This window comes from Sapajus apella, unplaced genomic scaffold (assembly GCF_009761245.1).
Source record: "Sapajus apella isolate SASKATOON/1434 unplaced genomic scaffold, GSC_monkey_1.0 scaffold37, whole genome shotgun sequence".
In the NCBI taxonomy this organism is placed as follows: Eukaryota; Metazoa; Chordata; class Mammalia; order Primates; family Cebidae; genus Sapajus; species Sapajus apella.
Window position 1 is genome coordinate 8,215,482 of NW_022436977.1, and position 21,807 is coordinate 8,237,288.

The 21,807-nt window shown below is 38.0% G+C and overlaps 1 protein-coding gene and 1 non-coding gene across 13 annotated transcripts in view; one reads left to right on the forward strand and one right to left on the reverse strand.

Moving 5' to 3' along the window:
- Positions 1–21,807, reverse strand: part of TCF12 (transcription factor 12) — a 370,182-nt gene that overhangs the window by 10,034 nt on the left and 338,341 nt on the right. For 9 of the 12 annotated variants that reach the window (XM_032297780.1, XM_032297778.1, XM_032297787.1 and 6 more), the window contains 3 exons: positions 14,375–14,489; positions 13,311–13,473; positions 6,055–6,287 (listed from right to left, as the gene is read on the reverse strand). In XM_032297780.1, the coding sequence (XP_032153671.1) occupies positions 6,055–6,287; positions 13,311–13,473; positions 14,375–14,489 (511 nt within the window). The remainder of the gene's footprint in view (positions 1–6,054; positions 6,288–13,310; positions 13,474–14,374; positions 14,490–21,807) is intronic. The other 3 variants (XM_032297781.1, XM_032297779.1, XM_032297789.1) reach the window with 1 other exon arrangement.
- LOC116564653 lies at positions 59–162 on the forward strand. Its single transcript, XR_004275026.1, has one exon. It is a non-coding gene; the product is annotated as a small nucleolar RNA U13 (small nucleolar RNA).

Below are 21,807 nucleotides of genomic sequence, written 5' to 3' on the forward strand. Positions count from 1 at the left end.
GAAGGAAGGAAGGAAGGAAGGAAGGAAGGAAGGAAGGAAGGAAGGAAGGAAAGGTTTGATCCCTTTGTAGTTCATGAGCAAGAGGACTGGGTGTTCACGAGCGTGTGTGAGATGTATCACCCTCCAACCTTGTTAAGACCTCAGCACATTACCCATCTGACCTGAACTTGGGGGGAAAAAAAATAATTTTTTTTTGAGATGAAGTCTCACTCTGTCACCCAGGCTGGAGTGCAGTGGCACGATCTTGGCTCACTGCAACCTCCACCTCCCAGGTTCAGGCAATTCTCCTGCCTCAGCCTCCTGAGTAGTTGGGATTACAGGCATGTGCCACCACGCCCAGCTAATTTTTTGTATTTTTTCATAGAGACCGGGTTCACCATGTTGGTCAAGCTGGTCTCGAACTTCTGACCTTGTGTCTGCCCGTCTCAGCCTCCCAAAGGGCTGGGATTACAGGCATGAGCCACCGCGCCTGGCCAAGAAAAAAAGAATTTACAGTGATTGCTCCCTTGCTCATACAATTATTTTTCCTATAGCTAATAGTTGCTTGCTTTTTTATTTGTTAGTAATGCAAATTCCATCTCCTCAACCCCAACACCAAATGCTCCAAGAGATCTAACAAATGCCTACCAATGTATTTTCCTAAAATCCTGAATACATCGTATCATCAATTAATTCCATTTTCTTTCCCTGGAAACCTTTCTTCTGCAGCTAATAGTATTCTGCATGGACTAGCTGCTCTCCAGGCCCAGTAGCTCTTGTCATGGGATTTCTTTTTGCTGTTTTTCTATGTTAAATCCTTTGTTTCCTGGATCCTGTAACACTTGTCTTTGTTGATTATGCACTTATTTGGCTAAAGCATATGTCAGATGCTTTTTGAACAAATATACACGAGCCAGGTATGGTGGCTAATGCCTGTAGTCCCAGTTACTTAGGAGGCTGAGGTGGGAGGATCATTTGTGCCCAGTTCAAAACCACCCTGGGAAACACAGTGAGGCCCTGTCTCTCTTTTTTAAAAGAACATATGGCCAGGCTCAATGGCTCACGCCTGTAATCCCAGCACTTTGGGAGGCTGAGGCAGGCAGATCACGAGATCAGGAGATTGAGAACATCCTGGCTAACATGGTGAAACCCCGCCTCTGCTAAAAATACAAAAACTTAGCCAGAAGTGGTTGCACACACCAGTAGTCCCAGCTACTCGGGAGGCTGAGGCCGGAGAATCACTAGAACTCAGGAGCTGGAGGTTGCAGTGAGCCTAGATCGTGCCACTGCACTCCAGCGTAGGCAACAGAGTGAAACAGAGTGAGGAGAATTTTTCAAAAAAAAAAAAAAAAAAGAACGTACGTGGAAGGTTATTTTTTTTGTTTTTGTTTTGAGACAGAGTTTCGCTCTTGTTGCGCAGTCTGGAGTGCAATAACACGATCTTGGCTCACCACAACCTCTGCCTCCTGGGTTCAATCGATTCACCTGCCTCAGTCTCCTGAGTAGCTGGGATTACAGGCATGTGTCACCACGCCTGGCTAATTTTTTGTATTTTTAGTAGAGACAAGGTTTCTCCATGTTGGTCAGGCTGGTCTTGAATTCCCAACCTCAGGTGATCCGCCTGCCTCGGCCTCCCAGACTGCTGGGATTACAGGCATGAGCCACCATGCCTGGCCTGGAAGGTAAATTTTTAAAGGATTTGCATATCTGAAATATTTATTTTTCTTCTGAGACAGGGTCTCACTCTGCTGACTAGACTGGAGTGTAGTGGTACAATCACAGCTCACTGCAGCCTCCATCTTCTAGGCTCAAGTGATCCTCCCACCTCAGACTCCCAAGTAGCTGGGACTATAGATGTGTGCCATACCCAGCTGATTTTTAAAATTTTTTAAGAGATTGGGCCTCACTATGTTGCTTGGGCTGGTCTCAAGTGATCTGGGCTCAAGTGATCCTCTTGCCTTGGCCTTCTATTGTGCTGGGATTATAGACATAAGCCACTGTGCCCAGCCAACTTAATTTTTATTTAGAGGCAGGGTGGTCTTGGGTCTGTTATCCAGGTTGGAGTGTAGTAGCATGATCATAGCTCACTTCAGCCTCAAATTCCTGGGCTCAAGTGATCCTCTTGCCTCAACATTCCAAGTAGCTGGGACTATAGGCACACACCATGCCAGCTTATCTGGAATATAATTTTATTTTCCATTTTTGATTAATTGTCTGGCAAGGTATAGAATTCTAGGTAGAAATTGGCCGGAGGTGGTGGTTCAAGCCTGTCATCTCAGCACTTTGCGAGGCTGATGTGGGTGGATCACCTGAGGTCAGGAGTTTAGGACCAGCCTGGTCAACACAGTTGACACCCCATCTCTACCAAAAATACAAAAAATTAGCTGGGCATGGTGGCGCGTGCCTATAATCCCAGCTACTCAGGAGGCTGAGGCAGGAGAATTGCTTGAACTCAGTAGGCAGAGGTTGCAGTGAGCCGAGATTGCACCACTGCACTCCAGCCTGGGAGACAGAGCGCGACTCTATCTCAAAAAAAAAAAAAAAAAAAAGAAAAAAGGAATTCTGGTTGAAATTATTTTCCTCAGAAATTTGGAGGTACTGTTTCACTATCTCCTAGAATCCACTACTACTGTCCAGGACGCTGGTATTTTGATTCTTGTTTATCTATAAGCTATTTAAATTTTATCTCCAGAAGTTTTAGAATATTCTTTTTACCTTACGCTCTGAAATTTCATGATTATGTATTTTAACTTTGGGTAATTTTTAAAAAATCATTATATTTAGCACAAGGTTAGATCTTACCACTCTTGAGACATGTATTCTTCGGTACTTAGAACAACTAAGTCAGTTACCGCTATTCCATCGACTTTCCATCCTACATGCAGCTTTTGCTATCTCATCTGCTATGGTCTGCTCTCTCATCTCTCCTTGTGGGTTAAAATAATACTATTTTTATTTATTTTAGTGGGGCTGCAGGAAAGACTGCATTATTATCAGTGCATATGCTAAGTCTAGCACATTTAACCATCTAATTGCACCAGAATTTCCTAGGGGTAAATTTTGGAAATGTTTGAGAAAATAAAAGTTTCAGGTCATTCTGAGACCAGCCAGATTTCAGAACCACTGTCCTACACCATTTATCTTCAAACTCACTTGGAGACCAGGAAAATAAAAATCTAATAGCTATCTTATCTCTCAATTATCAAAAGAACAGTGAGCTGATCAAGCCGACCTGTGAAAGAGTTTGAGAGGAGAAAATGTTTTCAACTGAGTCTTGGGTAATGCTAAGAGTACAAACTTGAAGATAATATGATTTATCTGCTGGGGAATAAACATGGCAAAGGTACAAATAACGTAGTCACGATAATGGAAAAGCTTAAATTGATGGTGGGGACTCAGCATTTGACAGGTGGGGCAACAAGGTGGGGCAACAAGGCACTAAGAGTGCTCTGGCAAAATCTGAGGTTTAGAAGAGAAACCACTCTTCCCACTCTTCTCTGGGATAAACTGCTACACCTGGATCTGCTTGCCTTCTAGTATAACTACTTATCCAGGGATTGTGACAGGATGTGTCACAACAGATACAGGCTTGGAATATCATCCCAAACGAGAAGGGGAGCCAGAGTGCAGAGGTTGCCCCAATAGGTCATGTAAACACGAGATATGTTTTAATAGAAACTGCTGGATCAGGGATTACTAAGGAGAGTCATAGTAGGGATGAAGAGGCTCTCAAAAGTGATCAAGTTACCAAATAACTCAAAACTGTTGGAGGTAAGTTGAGGAAATGACAGCGGCTATACGAAACTCTGAAGGTACTGCCAAAGACAAGGAACAGGTATTGTGGCCTGTATGAAGGATTCTAAACCCTATTTGACAGTCACTGGAGTGTCCTGCAAGGAGTCTGAGCCCAGGCATGGTGGCTCACACCTGTAGTTGCTTGAGGCCAGGATTTCAAGATCAGCCTGGGCAACACAGTGAAACCATCTCCACAAAAATAGACAGATAGATAGGGAGATAATTTAAAAAAAGAAGTATTACAAAGAACCCTAGGCTTTTATGTAAAGTCCTAAGAGAAGGCTTCAGGCCTTGTCTGAGGGTAAGGGAGAAGTAGGCTTTTCTGAGTATCAGAGCAATCCCTAACAAAGTTACAGTTCAGTGTATTTGAAATCTGTTCAAACTCTCATCAGCCAGATTTCTATGTGAAATAGTCAGTACCATAAAAGACCAGAAAGTCAGTAAGCTGAATAAGCATAGATGATAGATCCTCTCTCAGACCCAGCTTTTCTGTTCTAGGTGCCTGTATGGAACCACTTCCAAAGTCCAATGTTACAAATGAGTAAGGTCCATCCAGGCATGGTAGAATTTATGTTTTATTTATTTATGTTTGTGTTTGTCAAACATAGAAGTATTTCTCATTTTGATGGCTTAAATCTGAAGCAGGGGTCTCTGTTCTTAAAAAAAAAGATTTTTAAAACACAAATGACTACATTCTGATTTTAATGCACTATGGAAGGAAAAGATGCCATGTACTAGAATTAATTCTGGTACTCCTGTTGAGTACCAGACTTTCACAGCCCAGACTGAGGCAGTGGCTTTAACAATAAATGGCTGGGTGAAGTCAGGGTAGAAGATATCCTGGGCTGAAGAGGAGGAGAATGAATATATCTGAACCACTGAACACAGGTGCCTTGTTGCATTCAGAGCGAGACAAAGGGTGTCAGGCACAATTCAAGAAAAAAACCTTTGGTAAAGTGACAGGAGGTATCAGTAGTTCAAGGAACCACTACTTCTCCCACAGGTGAGTGGGTAAAAATCTGCCTCCTTGCATATATCCCAAGGGAGTCTATAGCTCCTTGAAGGTTAAGTTTCAGTAACATTTATACTCCACAGATACTTCAAGGATCTTGGGAGAAGAGGATCAATCACTTTTAATGTTAGGTGATTGTACACAAAATGATCTATCCTTCATTCTTATTCATTAAATATATCAGAAGGAAGTGGATGGATGAATTAACTACTACTGTATATATTTCTGAAAGTTTGTTCAACTTCTCTAACTCTGGTTTTCCTAAGAATGAGTACTCGTTCTATAATCTATGCTGAGGGTCCATGGTTGTAGTTTTCAAGCATCTGCCCACCCTACTCTTTTTTCCTGTTTGAACCTTCTTCAAACAAAATAGAAAGAATTGCTCTCAGAGAGACTAGTGGTCAGACCAGGAACCTAGGGCCACATTTATGAATTCCTTGCAAAAAGGCTTAGCATATTTTAAGACAATATATAAACACATGGAGAAACTCAACCTTGATGGTAGAACCTCTTAAGGACAAGAAGCTTCTATTATTTGATAACCCAGGGTCTAGGACATAGCTGGTTGTAACAGAGGAGGTATGCAATAAATACATGTTGAACAAATGAAGTTTCAAAAGTTCTTCAAGATTGCAACAAACTTTGTGAAAAATGAAACTGAGTAAGCAGTAGGTGAGCTGTTTTTGCCCTTTAGGACACACAGGCATGCCAATGTATGTTAGCCCAAAAAGTTCCTGGTGTTCCTGGTCTGGGGTCAACAAAGAAGCCCTGAGACCTTATTGATATGGGTGTAAAGGACATCCACGTCTGGCGAAGGCAGAAGGGCCCATGACAAGGCATCCTAGTAATAAGCAGGGCACGGCAGATACTCCAAGGCAGAGGAGGCAAGAAAATAAATACAGAGAAGTAGGAAAGACATAAAGAACAGGGAGGAGGGCAGGTCCAAGCAGGTAAATGTAATGGTTGAGAGATGAGAAGCCACCAGAGCAAAGGGACACAAAGCAACTATTGCTGAGCAGCAGGCAGAGGCTGTCTGTTCTCTGTTTTGCTTCACAGAATTACTCTCCATTGGTGGAGAACACTGAGCTCACATATTGTGCAATGCAGTGAGACAGAGGTGAGAATTATAGGGAAAATGACACTGACGATACAGCGGCAGAAGTACTGGGAGAAATAACAAACAACTTCCCCAAGCAGAAGAGCAACTGTAAACAGAAATGTCTGCCCACCTGAGGCAGAAGTTACACATCTCAGCTGAACCTGCTTACCTCTGACTTGCTGTTCTAAACTAAGAATGACTGCCACAGCTTGATGAAGAATAAGGAGTTTTGTTTGGGGTTTTTCACTCTTCAAGTGAAGCTGACACATTCGCCCAAGCTCTTTGAATGCTTCATTAATATCCCGTACGCGTAAACGTTCTCTGGCATTGTTAGCCATCCGCCTCTCCTTCTCCCTTTCTATCTTCTGTTCAGGGTTCAAATCCTCATCTTCATTAGTACTGCTAGAAAATAAAGTAACAACAAAGTCTATTAGGTTCCCTATACAGTAAGATATGCTGATTGTGCACAATTACAAAGCATAAAGATGGAAATGAAAACTACCTATAAATCTTGCTAAACAGTAGTAATAGGTCCAGTTAACATAACTGTATATTCATTTCCAGTTTTTCTTCAATGCACATATACAGTCATATAGTTGAAATATACCACATACACTCTCAAGTGCATTTTCCATTGTAAATCATAGCATGAAGATCTCTCCAGAAACTCTTCATAAATGTAAGATCAATAACTACATAACATTCTAGCACCTTGACACACAAAAAGTGATCCACCAGTCAGTAGCATCAGCATTACTGGGAGCTTGTTAAAAACAGTGGAGTAGAATCTTTCAGATTCTACTCCCATCTTACTGAATTAGAAGCTGCATTTTAGCATGTTCCCCAGATGATTCATATACACATTAAAGTTTGAAAGCTCTCCTAGTACATTAATGTATAATTTGCTTAGCCTATGCTCTTAAATATATTCTAGCAGTTACCTGGTGAGAAGAAAGAAGAAAAGCTTAAGATACAGGTTGGGAGAAGTATCTCAGAAAACGGCTATTTTTTGTTCTACAGAGAAACTGTCATCAGTGGCGATGACTATAAAACATGGGAGAAATGACACAATTTTTTGAAGGACAGATTGGCAAAATGAATCCAGAGCCTTAATGTTCATTACCTCTTGATCAGCAATTCCAACTTTGGAAATTCATCCTAAGGATATAATTAGAGATGTACACAGAAATTTATGTAAAGGGAGAAGATCACAGAATTATTTACATTAGCAACATATTGGAATCTATTAATAGGAAATGGGTTAAATAAATCATAGTACATTCAGACAATGGACCATTATGTAGTTTCTGAAATCAAGCTGCAGATTATGCTAAGTAAAAAAAGCCAGCATGAAAGATCACATACTCTAAGATTCCATTTACATAAACTTCTAGAAAAGACAAAACTATAGTAACAGAAAGCAGATCAATGCTTGCCAAGGACTGTGGGATGGAGGAAAGAGACTCACTACCAAGGGGAATAAAAGTATTTTTTGAGGTGGTGAAAATATTCTACATTATGAATATGGTAGCTGTTATATAACTTTTACACCTGTCAAAATGACAAAATATATACATTTTAATATACATACACAAATGTATATATTGGTCAAATACTAAGACTGTATATTTAAAAGTAGTAAATTTTATTATTACATGTGTATTACGCCTCAATAAAGCTGATCCAAAACAAAACCAAAAGTTTTCAGAAATACATTGTTGAATGAAAAAAAAAAGTAAAATACAACACATATATCCAGTTTATTAAGTCTCAGGTATAACAGAAATAAAATAAAAAAAATCCCTAAAAATAAATCAGTAAAGAAAACTTACATCCAGTTTAATTCCAATTTAAAATGCATTCATGGAAAAAGAGATACTATTTAAAAATGTAAACAGTGAGTCTGAGCACGGTGACTCACACCTGTAATCCCAGCACTTTGGGAGGCTGAGGCAGGCAGATCACCTAAGGTCGGGTGTTTGAGACTAGCCTGGCCAACATGGCGAAATCCCACATCTAACTAAAAATACAAAAAGTAGCCAGGCATAGTGGCAGGAGCCTATAATCTCATCTACTCAGGAGGCTGTGGCAACAGAATTGCTTGAACCCAGGAGGTAGAGGTTGTAGTGAGCTAAGATCACACCACTGCACGCCAACCTGGGCGACAGAATGAGACTCCATCTCAGGAAAAAAAAAAAAAAAAGAAAAAGTTAACAGTGGTTAATTCTGAATAGTGAGGTTTCTTGTAATTTCTGTGTATACTTGTCTGTATTTTCTAACTTTCTGTAATGAAAACAGACTATATAATTAGAAAAAAACATGAGGGAGATGCTTTGTAACAGTATATACAAAATTCTATTTATGACTCAGATATAAATTACTGACCAAAGCTTCTCAGAACCTTGAAATCATGTGCAAAAATATTAGGCATTTTAATCTTTTCTCTAATACCCTGAGTATTCTAATAAAAGAACAAGTACACAGGACAGACATGGTGGCTAATGTCTTGTAACCTAAGTGGTTTCAGAGGCTGAGGTGGGCATGGGGGAACTGCCTGAGCTCAAAAGTTTGAGGTTATAGTCCACTGCACTCCATCCTGGGAGACAGAGACCCTGTTTCTAAAAAGTATTAACATTTTACCTGCTAATCATTAAGAATTACATAAATGCATTCTTTTAGCAAAAGAAAGTAACTGGTTCTTTGACTTCAAAAAGGCCTTTAAAGATCATCAAAAGTCCACTTAAAGATCATCAAAAGTGTCCACAGATGTTAGCCACTCATTAGTATCTCCAGGAGCACTTTAAAAATACAACTTTCCAGGTCTTACTACCAGAGATGCTAGACTCACTAATTTAGTGAGTTTGGTTTAGGATCCAAGCACCTATATTTCTAAAATGTTGCAGGGTCTGTGCAGCAGGGTTTAGAACCACTTCACGACACAGGATCACAGCTAATTGGTGGTAGTATAACGATGAGATGTCAGGTCAGTGCACTGTGGAAGCAAACCTACACCATATACCTAAAATGACCACCGTAACAGTAGACACAGTATCTTTATTGAGTGCTTACTGTGTGCTAGACATTGTGCAAAGGTTTTTACACGCATCATTTTTAGGTTATTCCTATAAGAATCCTGTAATAGAAAGTCTCTTTTTAGAGAAGAAAAAGAAACTGAGCTCAAAGACTTGCCCAAGGTCACTTGGCAAGTATGCAATGGAACCACGATTCAAAACCAGGTTATCTTACCTTGTCCAAAGGCCATATTATTAACCTATTCATTATTATGGACTATAACTAACCTATTAAACTGCCACCTAATTTCTGATGATCTATAATATGGGTAAGCAAACTATGATCTATGAGCTGGTCATCTGTTTTTTTTAACTAAAATTTTATTGGAACAGCTATATCCATTTGTCTTTGGCTACTTTTGCGCTGTAACAGCAGAAGTGAGTAGCTGTGACAGAGACTGTATGTCCAATAAAGCCTAAAATCTTCACTATTTGGACCTTTATAGAGAAGGTTTACCGATTCCTGAGCTATAAGAAGATGAATATGGAGGAAAGATGTAAATTGTTTCCCTTAAAATTCTATTTTAATGAAAGCTATGAAAGAGTTAAGATGCCTTGAAAGAGTGATTTCTGAATTCCTTGAAACAGTTTCTCCTTCCTTATGCCCCTGATAGTTGAGTACAATGCACATTAAAGTAATACTACTAAGATCTTAAGATTTCCTTTTTCCCCAAGAGAAATGTTTAAGTGTTGAAAACAGTGAGAATGTCAAAAGAGCAAAAGGACACCTTTTAAGCATGTGACTGACAGAAAGAACCATTCTGCTTCTTTTAGTTTTATCTACCATCCTCATTGTAGTCTCCTTTGCACCATAATTCAACACAAAGAACAATGTTTTAAATCTGTATGAGATATACACTTATCACTGACAAATGAATATGTATGCCAAGAAATAGGGTGTACCACAAATGTACTAACTGATCTAACTTTTAAATTTTTATTAAAAAAAATTTTTTTAGAGACAGCATCTCTCTGTCACCCAGGCTGGAGTACAGTGGCATGATCATGGCTCACCACTGCCTCAAACTTCTGGACTCAAGCAATCTTCCTGCCTTACCCTTCCAAGTAGGTGGGACTACAGGTGTGTGCCACCATGTCCCAATAATTTTTATAACTTTTTGTAGAGACAGAATCTAGCTACGATACCCAGGCTGGTCTTGAATGTCTGGCCTCAAGTGATACTCCTCTCTTAGCCTCCCAAAGTGCTGCGATTACAGGAGTGAGCCACTGTGCCTGGCCTAACTCATGTAATTTTAATGTAGAACTGCAAAAAAAATTTGAAGGAAAAATCTGGAAATCACTTGAAACTAACATACTATGTGTCTATATTCATACTTCACAGCAAGGTCAAGTCCATTTTCTAGAAAACGCCACGTAACATCATTCTGCCTAGAGTACTTCCTTTTTCATACTTGAGAAGAATCAGATGGTAAATATTTTCAGCTTTGTGGGCCATACAGTCTCTGTGGCAACTATTTTAGTCTAGCAATAAGTAAATGAATGGGGCATGGTGAAGTTCTAATAAAACTTTATAAAGATAGGCAGCAGCCCCAGCACTTTCGGAGGACGAGGTGAGCAGATCATTAATGAGGCCAGGAGTTTGAAACCAGCCTGGCAAACATGGTGGAACCCTGTTTCCACTAAAAATACAAAAATTAGCTGGACATGATGGCATGTGTCTGTAATCCCAGCTACTTGGGAGGCTGAGGGTGCAGTGAAACAAGATCACCCCACAGCAGTCCAGCCAGGGTGACACCGAGACCCTATCTCAAAAAAAAAAAATATATATATATATATTATTATATATCATATATATATGATAATAATAAAAACAAACACGGGTAGCAAGCTGGGTAGGCCCATCGGCCATTATTTGCTGACCCCTTGTTTAAATCAGAGTCTTGCCATATATTCAGCCCTTATATTAATATACAGTTAAGAGGCCCATAATGCTGTTTTGATCAATGAGGGACTATATATATGACAGTGTCTTATAATATTATATTGGAGCTAAAAAATTCTATCATCCAGTGATGTTGTAGCTGTAGTAGGGCTGCAGCACAATGCATTAGTCACATAATCCATTGTTTGTATAGCTGCTGGTATAACCTACTGTGCTGCCAGTTGTATAAAAGCATGCAATTATGTATGGTACACACTACGGTAAGTCCTCACTTATTGTCATTGATCAGTTCTTGGAAACTTCAAGCAAGATGACATATAATAAAACCAATTTTATCATAGGTTAATTGATATAAACAAGAGTTAAGTCCCTACAGTACATTTCTGGTGGCGAAATATCACCAAAACTTCTAAAGAAAGACCAAAAACACTTCTAACATTAAACGTTGAAATAAATGTGAACTATATATACATATTTAAGAAAGACTTGTAAAAATAAGTAAGACAATAATTTTCCCAATTATTCCAGTTCAGGGTCGGGGGAAGCTGGAGCCTATCCCAGCAGCTCAGGGAGCAAGGCAGAACCAACCCTGGACAAGACACCATTCCATTGCAGGGCACACTCACACACACCCACACTCACTCATATTGGGACAGTTTAGACATATTAATCAACCTAACATGCACATCTTTGGGGTGAAGGAAGAAACTGGAGTACTTAAGAGAAAATCCACATGATGACACATGGGAAGAATGTGCAAACTCCACAGAGACAGAGGCTCCAGCTAGGAATCAATTTTTTTTTGTCATCAACGTTTCACAAAATGATGTTCTTTCAGGATCTGCTGTACTTGATAATAACTATGTTATTGGTATAGTATATGTATTTATACTATACTAACTATACTTTTTATCATTACAGTATACTTCTAACTTTAAAAAAAAAGTCAACTGTAAAACCTGAAGGCAGGTCCTTTAGAAGGTTTTCCAGAAGAAGGCTTTGTTACCATAGGAGATGACAGCTTCATGCATGTTACTGCCTGTGAAGACCTTCACTGGGACAAGACGTGGAGGTGGAAAACAATGATATTAATGATCTTGACCTTGTGTAGGCCTAGATTACCATGTGTGTCTGTGTCTTAGTTTTTAACAAAAAAGTCTGAAAAGTAAAAAAATAAAACACTAAATTTTAAAAATAGAAAAAAGCTTACAAAGGCCCAGCATGATGGCTCACGCCTGTAATCCCAGCACTTTGGGAGGCTGAGGTGGGCGGACCACTTGAGGTCAGGAGTTTGAGACCTGTCTGGCCAACATGGTGAAACCCTGTCTCTACTAAAAGTACAAACCCTGCGGTGGTGGTGGGTGCCTGTAATCCCAGCTACTCAGGAGGCTGAGGCAGGAGAATTGCTTGAACCCGGCAGGCGGAGGTTGCCGTGATCATGGCACTGCACTCCAGGCTGGGCAACAGAGCAAGACTCCATCTCAAAAAAAAAAGAAAGAAAGAAAAAAGCAAGAAAAAGTTTACAAAATGACTTAAAGAAATTTTTTTTGTATAGCTATATAATGTGTTTGTGTTTTAAGCTGTTATTACAAGAGTCAAAAAGTTAAAAATAATTAAAAAATGTATAAAGTAAAAAACATACAATAAGCTAATTTTAATTTACTATTGAAGAAAAATGTATTTTAATAAATGAAATATAGCCTAAATGTACAGTGTCTGTAAAGTCTATAGTAATGTCCAGAAATGTCCTAGGCCTTCTTTTCCCATTCACTTACCACCCACTCACTGAATGACCCAGAGCAATTTCCAGTCCTGCAAGCTCTATTCATGATAAGTGCTCTGTACAGGTGTACCATTCTTCACCTGTTATTTTTACCATGCCTTTTATGTGTTTAGATATACAATTTCTTGCCATTGTGTTACAACTGCTTACAGTATTCAGTTTAGTAACATAGCATACAGATATACAGCCTAGAAACAACAGGCTATGTCTGTGAAAGTATACTCTACCTTTGCACAATGATGAAATTGCCTAACAATGCATTTCTTACAACTTCTCCCATTGTTAAGTGAAACCTATGTTAAAATATTTATTGATCAAATCTATCTAAATGTCTGTACCACACAATTTAACTTCTTTTAGCTATTTTACCTTCTAACTGTCTAACAGACTAAGCAACCTGAGTGAAGAGATATAATTACTTTTTACATATAGTCCCTAAAACAGTGTAGTATGAAGGGAAACATAATTTTGAAGTCAAACCTTCATATGCTTCTCTTTTATAGGGAGGACGTGGTGCTTAAATGAGATAACATACACAAAAATCCTAACACAATATCTACAACATTTATTAACATAGAACATGTTAATAAATGCATGACATCCAACTTCTCAAGTATTTTTACCTATGGCAAATGAGTGAAATTTAAACCCTGGATGCTAACAAATACCTTGTTCTGCCTCTAGATGAAACCTTGATATCTTTTTGGGAGGATTCATCATCTGACTTCATGTCATCTGATGAAGGAGGCTCATGAAGGTTTTCATCCTTTTCTTTGTTTTCAGTCTTGATTTCTGTTGCAACAACAGTTCCAGACTGACTTTGCAAGCCACCTAACAAAGAAGCAAAGGTAACAGAAAATAAAAGACGAGATTCATTATGAATTAGAACTAACACAATAAAATTCTAGCAGGTGAATATCCTTAGTGGTTACAGGATTATGATGGAAGTTAGAAGATGTAGGAAAGTAGACTATTTAGAGCTGAAAAGAACGTGTCAAACATCCTTGTGCTTTTTAACAGCATTTGTATTTAAAAGAACAAGTCTGATCCCCCCTGACAAGTCTAATGTTCACTTTCAGGAACTATTCTACAAATGAACAAGGATGAAAAACTATGGATTATAGAAACTAACTTCTAAGATGCTGCCAAGGTAAAGGACCTAGGCTTAACATCTTCCTGATAAACGGCAAAATAGGAATCATGGTTAAATATAACTGCGAGAACTTTATTTTGGTGGTCTTATTTGCACTTACAAGTGCTCTATATTCACACTTATTTGTAAGCTCTATTGGAATAGTGATCAGTTGGCTTTTTATAAAAATTTTATGACTCTCCAATCAAATGATAATCTCTAAAACAACAGCTTCCACCATTCGGAGGTCTCAGTATAGTCAAAAATATCTCTGTTCCTGCCTCTAGGAACCATGAAGATACATATATTCATGATGGTAAATGTCTGAGGAAGAAGGACATGACAGAATAGGAAGAGGTAAAAGACAACTGGTAAATACTGAACAATGGTCTGTATGTGGCTCTATTCATCAACAGGTATGTGTAACTGCCAACCTAGGTGGGCCAGTTGGAACCCTAAATATCTGCTTTCCACACTACTATTTGGAACTCCCTCATCTAAATGACTTTTGATTCACAGATGTCAATCCAGCTGTGAGAAAGGTGACAGTGATCCAAATGATATCTCTGCATTATTTCTGAAAACCAACAATATAGTTACCTCTGTAATTTTCTTGTGTTTTATGGTTCAGGTCTGTGCTTGAAGTAGTGACTGTACTAGACAGGACTGAATGATTGCCATTGAGACTGACAGAGTCTTCCCGATGAGTTCCAACCTAAAGTTGAAGAAAACCCACAAAAACCCCAAAATAAAAATGGTCAAGATAGTTCAGGGGTAATAACTGTCCAAATTATTTTACTAGGTTTCATAGAGAAAACATTATTACTCATTTGAATTCAGCAAACTTTTCTGGATGTCATTATTCCAGTTTTTGAGGAGAATTTCAAAATATTAATACTTCATAGAAGCACTGCTTTTAAATCAAACCAAAACATACCTTTTATAAAAAATGAGAATTCTAATTTGTAAATTTTAAATCCAACAGAGGGTTGTTGTTAGAAGCAAATGAGCTGATAAAGCATTCTGTAAGCCACAATGCACTATATATTATAGGGTCTAATATCAATCTGAAAATCTATTTCATATAATACCTACATATGTTAAAGTATGCATGAACTGGCATTTAACAAAATACTACTACATTCCACGCAATAGTAGTATTTATCTAAGTTTGCCCCCTCCATCATATATAGTATCTTCCCCTCCAAACTTTTGAAACAGCAGCATAAGCAATACAAAATTAAAAGAATTTAAAACAAAAGCTGTGCATTGCTAGGCAGCAAAATTTACATGTATTTTTATTTTTAGCTTTAATCAAACTTACACAAGTCACAGTTAACCTGAAATAGGAAAGCTAAAGCATGCAAACACCACCAAACATTCAGCTATTGCAGTATTAATATACATAAAAAACTGTTACAGATGAAGTTTTTATTAGAATAGTAGCAGACATGTCAACTAGAAGATTAAGCTTCTAATTAAATAGTTTTTTTGCCTGGAGTTATACGTAAGAACCACTGTTTTTGAATAAATCCTTCAATCCTAGTAAACTGCCAAGCTTTGCATCCCTCTTGAGTAATTAATATAGCTTTTATCTTCCATGACTTTGTATGATTTTACCCTAAGAAGCATAAATACCCCTATGCAAGTTTATCCTTTGGTTTCCTGTAAGCTAAACAAAAGGGACCAAAGCAAAGTTTTAGGCAATGCAAGCCATTTGGCAATAGATCAAATTAGAATGGATCCATTATTCCACCACACTTTCTAAGAAATGTTTGTCTTTTACACTTATTCTAATCTTTATTTAAAAAAAACTAATTTAGCGGATTTTAAAATTTAATGCAATAGTTAACTTTTAAAATTATTTTAGAATTGGCCATTGCTGAGCATTATTTGTGTCACTACTCCCTTGGGTAATAATCATGCATCCACTATATCCTTTCTCTAAACCACCCAATTTAATCATGTTTTTCAATCACAAAATCTTAAAGCTGAGAAGGGACCACAGAAGCTATGGCAAGCTTCCGTCCCACTTCCCACTTCAGAAAGTTTCAGTATTTAGTTGTTCCCCTAAAAAAACTTGAGAAGAATTTGAAGTACTCAACCTAACCACCAGTAAAGAAATGGATTGTGAAAACTGAATTCAAGAGAACAAATTATTTTAAAGATATTTAATAAAATTCTGTTTCAAGAGTATCCTGGTCTTGTTTATTCTTAACAAATGAGCTTGTTTTCTTACTATGAATTACCCAGTGATCTAAGAGGAAAGGCAGTTCAGAATCCCATTTTATAAAAACAGATATGGGCAAACACAACATATGGCTGTAAATTTTTTTGGAACTTTAGAAGATTAGGCCTACTCTAAAGATAAAATAAATCTAGGAGAATTTTGATGGGCTGAGAAAATAATTACAAGTTAAAGTAAAAGCTGAGGTGTATGTGCATTTATAATAATGTGGACTTAAAACCTCTTACGACCCCTGGCAATATGTGCTAATTCTGTTTTTACATAGTATTTTGAACTATCACACCAAGTAATTTAAAAGAAAATAGACTTCTAAATTGAAATTTTAAACACATTATACTTTAGTATATATTATAAAAGTGAAACATTTTATAGCTCTGTAAGACAATACTACTGAACAGTAACAAATTGAATTTTCACTTATCTAAGTGATGATGCATCTGCTGAATTCTGATTTCCTTTTACTTCATTAGCATAAATAATTCTTTGATTTTCTAAAATTCAACTATTAAAAAATGTGTGATGATTATCTAAATAATAAATACTAGAAATTTTACTTTTCCCTTCAGAAAAATCAGAAAGGATGCTAGATTTGTTTTGCAATAGAAATACCAGCAAATATTTTTACAGCTATAGAATAATAGAAACTAAATGTTTTCTCACACGAACTTAAACATAATTAGCTTACCAAAGGAAAAATTTAACCAGCACGCACAGCAAAAATATAAGCCTTTTAAAAAAACAGTCTCAGACTAGAAGAAGGCTTGAAGTCTGGAGTTTTTCATGTTAATGAAGTTAGCAGAAACTTTTTCTTTGTAACATGATTCCCCTTGCAAATGGCCCTCATGTATTTTCTGGAGAATTTGACTTTCACAGTTCTTATAGTTCTCTTTAACCCTTGCTCTCCTGGGCTCCTAAGTCTTCCCATTAATCTGCAGCTCCACATTATAATGGCTCTGTCTACACATACAACAGGTGTATAAACAGTTCTTTGTCTGAGCCTAGAGCCTGTGGGGCCAGCCAAATAGGACTCTGTTTAATTGTTCACCTCGTTAGCATACAGCTGACAGGCTGCTGCTGCTGGGGGAATAGCAGGGCATGGCAAACCCCAAAGCCTGCTACCCTCTAAGTTTCAATGATTATGAAGAGCTCCATTTCAGAATAAAAGGCCCATGCCATTAAATGACACCATCCTGCATACTCAATCTGTGTATGGCCTTACTTTTCTGGGAGCACCCAACAAGGGACTTGTTTTCATTTAATTTGACCAATGGCTTTAGCACTCACAATGGAAAAATGTTAAATCTAATTAGATGATGAATAAGAGGTCTTCGAATTACGAGACAAACTGAAAAACAGTATGAATTCCTCTTGATTTTTAATTCTATTCTAATAATTTGTTGAATTTGTATCATTCACTGAATACTAATGATTTTAAATTAATCAGTATTAATTTACAGATTGGTTAAAGGATCTTTATATACTGTCTACTCCAAGATTGTATTTCATCTGAAGAGAGGTTTTACTAGAAACTTTGTGGTATTACATTTGTTATGGTTCCTTTTAAATACTTCCATAAATGTATAACCCCCATGGTTTTCAAATTTTAAAAAAGTTGCCATTTTGAACAATTTTGAATTTTAAAATGTAACCAAAACCCTTAAAAAGCACTATAATATTGTCTTAATCAAAATTTTAAAGATTGCCCATTTAGGAGAAAATTATTCGGAAAGAGTAAAGGGAGTGGTTAAAAGTAAAATCCTTCTATTGAGCTGAAACATAGACACACAATTTCTACCGTATTACAAACCCACATTGCTAAAATTAAATACTGTCCAAATGAAGATTAAAATGATTTCAAATTTATTTTGATAAATGACAAAAATGCCAACTACCCTATTTGCCTATCGGTCTTTAATAACTTAGTCTTAAGTCTTTTATAACTAAGAAAAACAGTTTCTCGAATCGCTTTAAAATTTAGAAAACAGACATGACACATATATATACATATATACATATACACATACATATATGTGTGTGTGTGTGTATATATATATATATATATATACACACACATATATATACATATATGTATTTATTTATTTATTTTGAGACAGAGTCCTGCTCAGTTAGTTGCCCAGGCTGGAGTGCAGCAGCACAATCTCGGCTCACTGCAACCTCCACCTCCCGGTTCAAGCCATTCTCCTGCCTCAGCCTCCTGAGTAGCTGGGATTACAGGCGCCCACCACCATGCCCAGCTAATTTTTGTATTTTTAGTAGAGATGGGGTTTCACCATGTTGGCCAGGCTGGTCTTGAACTCCTGCCTTGGCCTCCCAAAGTGTTGGGACTACAGGCGTGAGCAATGGCATCCGGCCTGATTTATATTTTTAAATCATTACATAAGGTAGCCTTACACTTTACAATTTAACATTATTTACTAGGCTCTCATACAATATCACACTTCTTCAACTACCCCTTAACAAAAAGCCCAAGTAATACCAAAAAAATAATTAAGAGAAATGCCTGGATTAAATTTTCTCAGGACTTGTAACAATGAAATCAAACGATCTCACAATAAAATTTTATCCTATGTCATAAATAAGAAACTGTTTTAGATCTGCATCAAGCTTCCATCAGTACAAAATGCTTCGAATCTCATTTAACTTTGGTTTGAAGTTGAAGTTACTGTCTGACTGAGGAATAACAGTACTTTTCATTAAAGAGAATGGTGCTGTCACGGAGTTATCTTGTTGGGCATAGGTATTTAGGTATTACAGCCATAAATTGATGGGATGTATGCTAACTTTATATTGCTGAGAGCTCTTTGTAATGCTCATATGAAATTCACGATTCTCCCTTCCCTTTTCTTTAAATTGATAAAGGGTCTCACTTTGTCACCTAGGCTGAAGTGCGATGGTGTGATTATGGCTCACTGCAGCCTTGAACTCCTGGCTCATGTGATCCTCTCACCTCTTCCTCGCAAGTACCTGGGATTACAGGCATGCACCACCACATGTGGCTAACATAAAATTTTTTCCTTCTTTCTTTCTTTCTTTCTTTTTTTTTTTTTTAAGAGAGGAGGTCTCCCTATGTTTACCAGGCTGTTCTTAAATTCCTTTTTTTTGTTTTGTTTTGAGATGGAGTTTCACTCTTGTTGCCCAGGCTGGAGTGCGATGGCACAGTCTTGGCTTACTGCAATCTCCACCTCCTCAGTACAAGCGATTCTCCTGCCTCAGTCTCCCCAGTAGCTGGGATTACAGGCACCTGCCACCCCAACTGGCTATTTTTTTTGTATGTTTAGTAGAGATGAGGTTTCACTATGTTGCACAGGCTGGTTTCAAACTCCTGACCTCAGGTGATCTGCCCACCTTGGCCTCTAAAGTGCTGGGATTACAGGCGTGAGCCACCATGCACTGCTAAAATTCATGATTCCTTTTATTTTCAGTGTTCCATTTAAAAACTTTCCTTCTTCTCAGCATTTTATTCTGAAGCTTTAGCTTTATGCTAAATAAATGGGAACAAAACTAAAGCCAATTGCTGACATTTCAGTAGTTCTAAAACCCCTGATTTTGTGTTTTAAAATTTAAATGATGTATCAGTATCATATACTAATGAGAACAATGAAATAGCTTGGCCAAATGGTTACTGTGTCCATGTAGACTTTACATTACTAGTAACCTTCATCAGTGACTTGTCTGTACTGCAGACGGGGAACTGACCTGTCTGTACCACTATTTTTTTTTTTTTTTTTTTTTAAAGAGACAAGGTCTCACTCTGTTGTCCAAGCTGAAGTGCAGTGGCATGATCATGGCGCACTACAGCCTCAACTTCTGAACTCAAGCAATCTTCCTGCCTCAGCCTCCTGAGTAGCAGGGACCACTGGTGTATGCCACTATGCCATTAATTTTTAAAAAAATTTTGTAGATACAGGTTCTCACTTCTTTGTCCAGGTTGGTTTCAAACTTCTGCTTCTAGCAATCCACCCACCTTGGCCTCCCAAAATGCTGAGATTACGGTTGTGAGCCACCGTGCCTGGCCTGTACCACTTTTATACTGCCATCAACTCTTACTTTTCCGCTACCAGTGTATCCTGGTTCACCTCAAGTATTTCAATTACTTAAACAAAACTCTCAAACTACTTATTAACATATGACAAATGTTATAGGCTCCAAGAAAAAGAAAAACATGCTAACTCCATTATACCTGCTGAGGTGCCAATTTATGTTATAAATCAGGAATTCCCAAGGTCTGGCCTGTAGCCAAATCTTGACTTTTTAAATTTTTAAATTAAATAAATAAAGGAGCTTGTTTTTGTGAATAAAGTTTTACTGGAATATACCCATACCCATCTCTTTTCATATTGTCTATAGCTGCTTTCATATTACACTGTGATACACTATATAGCCTACAAAGCTGAAAATATTTACTCCTGGCCCTTTATAGAAAAAGCATATTGAACCCTTTTCTAAATGCTAGGAGAAAAAGCGATATATTTAAACCCTACAATTAGGATTCTGCCCATCAGGATAAAGTTCCATTATAACAAAAATGTCATCTGAATGTTCTGTGGAGGTCCTAAAAATATAAACGTTTATCAGAATAATTTTATTCTCTGCAATAAATACATGGAATAATGATAAGCAAATGTTTTTGAAAGAAGCTGACCTCATGAATTCTATATGGTGGTATAAAATTGCTGATCAACAGGTATTTCTGTGGTCACTTTTTAAGTTGGGTCAGGTAGCCACCATTATTAGGAGCCTGACACAAATACTAATGTTTATTAATGCAGAAAAGCATATACAAACTTCTGAAAAGTTACAAGAGACCAAAAACAAGGTGGGGGTCGGGGGCAGTGGGGAAGCAATTGCACAATGTCAAACCACATTATTTCTTGTTCACGATCACTTAAGAGGATGCATGGAGGGGATGAGGGGACAATAAAATCTGGAGATTAACTCTTGGAGACAGTAGGCAAGAGTTACAAAAATGGGCTGGGCATGGTGGCTCACATCTATAATCACAGCACTTTGGGAGGCTGAGGTGGGTGGATTGCCTGAGGTCAAGTGTTCAAGACCGCCTGGCCAACATGGTGAAACCCCGTCTCTACTAAAAGTACAAAAAATTAGCTGGGTGTGGTGGCAGGCCCTGTAATCCCAGCTACTCAAGGAGGCTGAGGCAGGAGAATCGCTTGAACCCAGTAGGTGGAGGTTGCAGAGAGCCGAAATAGCATCACTGCGCTCCAGCCTGGGCAACAAGAGAGAAATTCCATCTAAAAAAAGAGAGAGAGAGAGAGAGAGAGTTAAAAAATGTGCCCCCAAAATCACATACTCTGCAAGAATATGAAGAGTTGATTCCATATAGTGGGTGTTGAGCATGTAAACAAAGGGCTCCCAGCAGGACTAATGGAAGTCCTCAGACATGGAAAAGAACCACATGATAAGACAGAGTCTTCCTCAACAACATGGCTAAGTCTCAGCTGGGATAGTCACTGGCAGACTAATCTTCATTCCATCCTTTGCTCTTTGTGCTGAAGCTGAGAACTGAGGACTCAACAGCTAAAAGGCTTACTTACTTCAGGACAGGAGATGAATGCTGACTCACCTAACAGTGTCAGATTTTGTCAGCTAATAACTTTATGTTTCGACGCTAATCCTGGCAAGATACATCTGATCTCCACTGTTAAAAGTACTAGCAATTGTGTCTGGATGAGATGAAGACAGCAGATGACTTCTAGCAGATTTTTCACAGCTCTGTGCCCGCTGAGAACGTGATAAGGACTGATGA